The sequence below is a fragment of the Chrysochloris asiatica genome, unplaced genomic scaffold, assembly GCF_000296735.1.
Source record: "Chrysochloris asiatica unplaced genomic scaffold, ChrAsi1.0 scaffold00144, whole genome shotgun sequence".
Classification (NCBI taxonomy): domain Eukaryota; kingdom Metazoa; phylum Chordata; class Mammalia; order Afrosoricida; family Chrysochloridae; genus Chrysochloris; species Chrysochloris asiatica.
Genome location: NW_006408662.1, coordinates 2,460,320 through 2,469,013, shown reverse-complemented (window position 1 = coordinate 2,469,013; position 8,694 = coordinate 2,460,320). Strand labels below are relative to the sequence as shown.

Here is an 8,694-nt window from a genome sequence, read left to right as displayed (position 1 = left end):
GCAGTGGGCTCAAGTGCAGCAACATTGGGAGGAGGACAGAGGACCGCGCAGTGCTTGGTTCCGTTGTGCGTAGGGTTGTTATGAGTTAAAAGCAACTTGATAGAACCTAACAATAAGTCACTACTTACCAAAGCAGAATTTAGAATATTGTCTCTTTGTACTGTTTAATTACATACTTTAAATCTGTGCAGTTACTATATGTCAATTATACCTTAATAAAACTGTAGAAATATTGACTTAGTAATTAACTATTTTATTGTAGCATGGATAATTAGCAAATAGAAAAAAACTATAAAAACATATATCCTCTTAATCTTCAATTTAAAAAGCAGAACTCTGATAGGTCTAATTTAAACCCTGTCAAATATATACTATAGAGACCCTTTTATTAAGCCTTAAACAGGACATTGCCATTAGGTTCCAAGACCTTAGGACACCCAAACTACACCAGGCCTTACTGGCTCTATGGGAAGCCAGTACTGGAGTTCTTGGCTTCAGTCTTCTCACTGTTTTTTCCTTCTTCATATGCATCTTACTACTTGGCCCTTAAGGAGCTCTGGTTACGAATCTGGTTACGACCTTGTGAACCGCAAGGTCTGCATTTTGAAACTACCAGCTGTTCCGTGGGAGAAAGATGAGGCTATCTGCTCCCATAAAGATTTACAGCCTCGGACACCCTGTACAGGGTCGCTATTAGTCGGAACCGACTCCATGTCACATAACCAACCAACCAACCAACTTGGGCCTTGCCCCCTCAGTATTTACTAGATTCATTTCCTCTTGGTTCCAGAATCCTCACCTACAAATGCTGACTTTACAAGATTACCACCTTCTGCCATGCCTCCTCCAGGGCCCTCAGCACAGGCAGAGAGAGACTTCTACTGTGTTAGGCAGGCCTATGACCCAGTGCCAGCTGGAAGTTTCTCCAAGAAAATGAGACCTCCATCCCTCTGCCAGACTTCAGTGTGGCACTGTAGGATAAGCAGTGGACTGCAAACCACAAGGTCAGTGGTCCAAACCCACCAGCTGCTTCCCGGAAACACTATAGAGGGTTCCTATGAGTTGGAATTGACTCCACAGCACTGAAGTGTACGAACAATCCCTTGTCCCAAAGCAGATTTCTGGTTGCAGGTCTCTCTGGAGGTGTGGGTGGGTGGGGGGATGATAGGGTGAGGGGTACAGGAGGAAAATTACTGAGGAAAAAGATCAGTTGAGGCAGCAGCAGAAAAAGATCAATAGAACCATAAAAACAAACAAAGAACTCCCAAATGCAAAGAACAGTAGGGCAGAATGTAGACAAGGGCTAAAAAATATCTGTCTTCTTGTCATGTGGGAAGGATATAAACCAGATAGAAAACGCCAAACCATCTCCTTGGTTTACGAATCCTCCCTCCCTGTTTAGCTACCCAGAGGATGCTGTTAGCTACCTGGAGTCCTGGTGTGGCGCTGTGGGCTAATGCGACAGACTGCAAAGTCATTTGAACTGCAAAGTTGGTGGTTCAAGCTCACCAGCTGCTCCTTGGAAACCCTATACAGGGTCGCTATGGGTTGGAACCGACTTAACAACAACAACAACAACCCATTAGCCTTCCCTTTAACCAGTTTTCAGCACCCCTTTTTGGAAATCTGGTGGACTGTGGATCTCTGCCACCCCTGGAGTATCTCCCCTGGAGGTGGTTTCCACCCTGTAATGAATTGCTTTAATATTATATTTCATGATTTTCTAGTTTCCTGTAACCCCACCAGAAGTAGGGAAACCATCAGCATGCACACAGTACACAGGCCAAAATCCAATTTGCTGATTGACGGCTATGGGCTTATAATAGATGATAGAAAACACAGGAAATCATCACAAAATCATGAGTGGTGGCAGGTCATTTCATTGCTGTTGTATGCGGAATTGCAGAAGTGGAGGAAGGGCCGTGAATGGGTTCTGTACACATGGTAGACTGGCCAGTCACATGGTGGTTGGGGACTGACCCACGACTGTGAGGCACAGCCACCAGCATCCCAACTTTTAACTCCAAGCGAGTTATTATCATTAAGGACATGCCCAGGCAAGTCCCCTGGTTCTCTGCAAGTCTTAGAAGTCTTAGGGCACAAGTGTCTCTCGCTGGGCAAACCTGGGAGATGTCATGCATTTTTTAAAAAGTTTTTATTGTGAACTGGTGAAGTCTTTTGACGCACATAAGTTTTTAATTTTTAGTATGTCCCACCCATCTATTTTGTCTACTTTTGTTTGTGTGGTTTTCAAAATGTTTGGTAGTCTGTGTATTCCCTGAATTAGTGCCCTCACATTTGTCCCTATTTTTTCATTGATGGCCTTCATAATTCTGAGATTCACATTTATGTCTTTAATCCATGTTGAGTTGGTTTTTGTATAAGGTGTGAGGTGAAGGTCTTGTTTCAATCTTTTGCATATCACTTTCCAGTTCTGCCAGCACCATCTGTTGAAGAGACTATCACCTCCCCATACGATATATTTAGGTGTTTTGTCAAAAATCATTTGGCTGTATGTAGATGGGTTAATTTCTGGATTCGCAATTCTGTTCCACTGATCTATGTATCTTTCTTTGTAGCAGTACCAAGTTGTTTTGACCACTGTAGCCGTGTAGTAAAATTTGAAGTCGGGGAGTGAGAGGCCTCCAACCTTTATTCTTTTTCTTAAGCAGTGCTTTGCTTTATTGTGAACTGAGTGTTAGTTTACATGGGAGAACATCAGCTTCAAATCATTGTTTCATTGCAATGGCTATAATCTCCTCTGTGCATCATCATTCAATAGTATTTGCTTCTATTCCCTCTGTGTTTTTTTTTCTTTTTCTTTTTTGGGAGGTGTGGGAGGTGGGGAGATGTACACAGACACACTCAGGAATATATAATAATTTAAACAACCAAAAGCCACCTTCTGCAAGTCTGCCTCCTGGCCGCCAGCACCCAGTCCCTCTCTTTCCATGAATCTAGAGTCCTCAGCTGCTCCCTCTCTCCATGTTCCCATCTCTGCCTCCATCTTTGGCATCACTGCTTCTCTGGATAGGGTCCTGCTTTCCACTCATGCTTTTCTTCTTTGCTGGTCCTAGGGTCCTCTGTTCCTGGACTGTAAGATTAACTACTCACCCATTTTTGCTACAAAACTTCTACCTTTACAGTGGTGACAGTGGCAATTAGTCAAGATGTCATTCAGTTTTAGATACACTCTTCTCTGAGGATAAAGTTACCCTTACCTAGGTTTGCCCCAGATTTGTCTAAGCATCAGCCACCTTGTTGGTTTAATGGTTAGAAAGAACTTAAAAAGGCATCTGAACTTGTGTCAAAACTCAAAATGAAGCTAGGGTTCCCACAGTAGACAGCAGTCTTCCACAATCCAAGTGCTCTAATTCTAGTATTTTAGCTTTTAGGCAGGGTTGGGGGCATGTCAGGCCTGTGGCTCGGTCTGATCCTGCCAAGGCAACTGCAGTTCCAACCATCACATTGGTGGAAGTGGTTATGTGCCGTGCAGTTGGGTGAGTTAATTAAATGTTTGAACAAATATAGCAGGCTAATTTAAAAATCTTTACTGGATCTTATAAATTTTGCCAGGAAAAAGGTTCCCCACCCTTCTCCAATACAACCCCAATGGTGAATCAACACAGTCCATCAAAATGGAACCTATTTGCTTTGTCATGCATACTGTCTCAATCCTTTGAAGGCACCCTTATTTCAGATTGGCAGTGACCCAAGTTACTGTAATTAGAGGGTCCTTCTGCAGGAAACCTGGCCACCAGTCACCTTGGACTCTCCTAGTCCTTTCTACCTCCCTTAGATGATGGTGCTGTGCCAAATTGGTTCTGAGTCATAACAAACCTTTACAGGTTTTCTGAAGTCCTAAATCTTAACGGGAGCAGAAAGCCTCATCGTTCTCCCTTTGTGGGGATCGTGGTTTTGAACTGCTGACCTTAAGGTACTTATTATTTCCATTTTACAGATGAGGAAATTGGGTCTTAAGAGGTTGAAAGATTAGCCTCAGGTTCCTTCTTGGCCATGATCCAGTTTAGGAGCGTGAGAAAGTCTCAAGATGGTCCATCTTTAGGAATAAAGGGTTCATGAGATTGCTAGACCAGGCATAGGTTGTTAATTCACACCCAGGGAACACCCAGAAATATGTAAGCAAGATGAACTGGGGGAAGTGGGGAAATAAATCTGTTGTAGGACTGTTGTTGTTGTTAAGTGCCGTGGAGTTGGTTCCGACCCATAGCGACCCTGTACAGGGTTTCCCAGGCTGTAAATCTTTACAGGAGCAGAAAGCCTCATCTTTCTCCCGTGGAACCGCTGATAGTTTCGAACTGCTGACCTTGAGGTTGGCAGCCCAACGCAACTTGTAACCACTACGCTAACTTTAAATAAGAATACAGTCATGAAGACCATGGGCACCATTCAGGCTAGATTGCAGAACTGAGGGGAGGGAAAATAGAACTTTCGGGATAGATTGTAAACTCCACAGTACCCAGTAAAAGGGGAACTGGAGGGGGGGCTTTTCCTAGCCAGGGGAATTAAACTGTTTCCAGCTGGCCATGTGATGCGTCTACCCGTGTCATGTCTAACCAGGCTTGGGCGCCTGATTTCGCAAAATTGAATAAAGGAAACTTCACTATCACTAAAATAAGTACAGGTTGGCTTACTTAAGCATTTGTTGGTATTGACGTTTCTCACAGGGTTTAAGTTTTATAAACTGCTACACATTTTCCCACCAACATAACACAACTTTCCTCATTCCCACTCTTAAGGCCTGGTGAGAACTATGAGGCTGTCTGAGCTTTGGGATCTCCAAGCAGCTCTTCTATTGTGTCTTCTAGAGTCTCACCCAAGGGGCTGAAATAGACTCTGTGGCAGCCGGTTTGGTTATTATTTTTGAGGCTATGTCAAAGACCCGTTGATGTGCAAGGATTGGTTCCGGTTACAGAGCCCATAGGCGGACTTGGTAAACCAAAGCCAAATCCTTTATGATCAGAAGTGACATTTCTTTTTTTAAGGACCGGGAAGACGTTGTGTGTAGCTTCAGCATATTGTTTTGATTCACACACAGTAACCATGACAGGTATGGGCTGAGGGAACAAAGGAGAGCGAGCGCTGCAGAGACCATGGGTTAGGTACAAGCTCCTCTTGCAATGCGCCAGAAACCAAGGAGAGACCGGAAGCCGGAAGGAGGTCGAGGAGAAGGCCTGCACCCAAATTGGAGCGGAAGAAGGTCTGGAAATCGCCGGCCCCGCCCCGCCCCACAACCCGGAAGTGTGGGCGGTGCTCGCGGGAGCTTTCGGAACCGCCTGGGTGGCGACGCTCGAGAGCATGGAGGGTCGGCCGGGCGTCCCGGGCGAAGACGTGTCGTTGCACAACTTCAGCGCGAGGCTGTGGGAGCAGCTTGTGCACTTTCACGTCATGCGGCTGACAGACTCGCTCTTCCTGTGGGTGGGCGCCACGCCGCACCTGCGCAACCTCTCTGTAGCCATGTGCAACCGCTATGTGAGTGCCGGGCGTGCGGGCGGGTTACGCTGGAGACCGGGGGCCGCGGTGGGGGTTGGGGGGCGGGCTGCGTGTCGGAGTGCAAGGTGGAGGGGGAGCCCGGGGGCCGCGGTGCGTGTCGGCGTGCAGAGCGCAGGCTTTGCGGGGCAGGCTGCAGGGGTGCCCGAGGGGCATCGGTGCGTGTCGAAGTGCAGAGTGGAGGTTGTGCGGGGCAGGCTGCTGGGGGAGCCCGAGGGGTCTCGGTGCGTGTTGGAAGGGCAGGCTGCTGGGGAGTCCAGGGACCAGTGTGTGTTGGGGTTTGTCAAGGCTTGGGGAGTAAATTGTGCGATGTGTGTGCGTGGGAGAGGCCAGGGCAGGACTTGGGGGGTTCTGGAAGTAGGAGTGTGGCTCCGGAGCGGGCGTCTGGGTACACTATTACCACCACGTAGGACTCCCCTCCTTCCTCTCGAGGTTCATAGGGTCTGCCCGCGAGACGGGGGAGTCACTCAGCCTTTTCCTGGGTCCTTGCTGGTTCCTACTCCGTACCCCTCAGTGTCAGCTGGAAGGAACCCGAGCTTCATCCTCACCCTCTGGCTGCCCTCCCTTCTTAGGGGTGCTGTCTGTTAGCTCTCTCATCCTATCTGTATTTTGGGGTACGCTTCGGTATCCAGTGTCGATCTCTTTCAGGAACTTTAGACTTCTGTGTCTCCACTGGGACGTCTAGTAGCCACCCCACACCTCACATGTTAAAGACCAGACTCTTGCTCTCTCTCTCTCCTGGGAACAAGGGCCCTTCCCATAGCCGTACCCATTTCTGGGTGCTCAGTGTAGAAACCTTGTAGTCATCCCCATCCCTGTTTCACACTTAACTCACCAAACATTGGAGAGTCCATAGTGTGTGTGCTGGGCTACTCACCTAAAAGCTGCCCATTTGAACAACCTCCCCCCAGCAGTGCTGCGGAAGAAAGGCCTGGCTGTCCGATTCCTAAAAGTCAAGAATGCCCTACGGAGCAATTCTACTCCCTAACACATGGGTTTGTCATGCATGAGTTGGAATCGGCACTATGACCGCAGTCAGAACATATCTGGAATCCAACCATGCCTTTACCTCTCTCCCTTCTTCCACCCTGAGGCAAGCCTCCTCTATCATGGCCCCTTTCCCTGCTCTGCTTCCTAGCTCGTTCTCCAGGAAACAGCAGCAGGTGGTTTTCAGGCTCTAGTCAGATGGTCACTGCTGGGCTCAGAGCCTTTAAGAGGGAGGCCCTGCATGAGCTGACTCCCTGCCTCCCAGATCCGGTCTTCCTCTGCTTCTTTGGCACATCCAACTTGCTGTCCCCTATGCAGCCTGCTGTCTGCCTCCCGTCCCCGGACTCTGACATGTGGAAACCAGGACTCTGACATGTGGAAACCACTCGCTGTTGCAGTACTTAGCCAATGAATGAGACTCACACCTCCTGTTGTCTTGTGGGGAAGACTAACCCCAAAGCCAATCAAGTAGTAGGGTTTTAGTCTTACAGGGTCCCCACGGGTAGTGGGAAATGAGGGGAGTGACCTCAGGAAGGCTCCTGGGAGGGGAGAGCATCTGACCCTGGACACTGCTCTCTCCTGCCCCTCCCGCCCTCTCCTGTGTGTGTTGAGTGGGTGCTGCCTGGTGGCCCTTTGAGCCTGTGTAAGTTCAGAGAGGAACTGACTGGGTCTAGAAGGGCTGGGTGGTGATATTTGCAGTGTGATACTTGGAACTCTTTCCTTTGTACCCCTGAGGCTTTATAATTAACAGGTGAGGTCAAAGGCCACATGAGGCCACATGGGAGCCCCGGGCGGTGCCCTGGCAAGAACAGGGACCCTCAAAGCCAGTTGCAGCTCCTCTGTGCTCCTTGTACGCTCTGGCACGTGCTCTTGAGGCGAGTCCTAGAGACCGTTTAAGACAGAGTAGGGTTCTGATGTGGCGCTGTGGACTAATGTGCTGGACGGCAAAGTCAGCTTGAACTGCAGTGTCAGCGGTTCAAGCTCACCAGCTGCTCCCTGGGAACCCTATACTGGACTGCTATGGGTTGGAACTGACTCGACGGCACTAAACAACAACAACAATCTTCATTGGAGCATACCTCCTCATTCTTCCATGGAGCAGCTGGTGGTTTGAACAGCTGACCTTTTGGTTAGCTGCCCAATGTTTAGCCTGCTTTGTCACCAAGGCCCCTTCACAGCCCCCAGACGGATGTATCTTCCCACTTGGAAGTTCAGAGTCTTCCAGGGTCAGGTAGGTAGCATGCATGCCTCAGTTAATACACCTGCCCAGAGTCCAGTTCTGCTGAGTGGTAATATTGAGTACCCTGGACGTGGGTGTCTCGGGTCTCTGTGAATCGGTACCGACTTGATGGCACCTAACAACAGCGACAGCAACAGACATGGGTGTTCACTCTTGGCAGTCACGCTCTCAAGGCTCCAGACTATCTAGGAGTAGACTCGCTGGGCCGTGTAATCATTCTCTGTTTAACTTTTGAGGAACTGCCAACCTTTTTCACAGTGGCTGCACCATTTTATGTTTCCACCAGCATGGTACCAGAGTTCCAATTTCTGTGCATCCTTGCCAACACATTTCCATTTTTCTGATCATAGCCATCTAGTTTTTTATTTAAGGTTTTTTATTGTGGATTGAGTGAAAGTTTACAGGGCAGGTCATCAGTTTTACATTCAACAGATCATACACCTTGTTTCATTACAATGATTATAATCCCGTCCATGTACCATCAGTTAACTGTATTTCTCTCTATCCACTTTAGCGTTTTAAAAACAAACAAACAAACAAAAAAACCACTCAGGCCTATATAATAATTTACATCTCCAAAGGGCACATTCTGCAAGTCTGCTCCTGTCCACCAGCTCTTAGTCCATGGATCTAGAGTCCTTAGCCGCTCCCCCTCTCCATGCCCCCACCTCTGCCCCCATCTCTGGCGCTGCTTCTTCTCTGGATAAGGTCCCTCATTCTGCTTGTGAGTTCCTCTCTTGATGGTCCTAGGGTCCTCTGTTTCTGGACTGTAAGATTAACCACTCCCCTTTTTGTTATAAAATTTTTACCTTTACAATTGTAACAGTCGCAATTAGTCATGATAACAATTAATCACTATTGAATCTTACGAATCTTATCCCCATCTCTTTTCACCAGACCCACTTAGACAAGATGACAGCTATTCAGTGGGGACTCTTTCTTTCCCCCCATACTCT

General features: G+C 47.9%; 1 protein-coding gene across 1 annotated transcript in view; it reads left to right on the top strand.

The window, feature by feature from the left end:
• PSMG4 (proteasome (prosome, macropain) assembly chaperone 4) overlaps positions 1-8,694 on the top strand; it is a 28,821-nt gene that overhangs the window by 8,871 nt on the left and 11,256 nt on the right. The window contains exon 2 of the mRNA XM_006870574.1: positions 5,151-5,493. Within this exon, the coding sequence (XP_006870636.1) occupies positions 5,151-5,493 (343 nt within the window). The remainder of the gene's footprint in view (positions 1-5,150; positions 5,494-8,694) is intronic.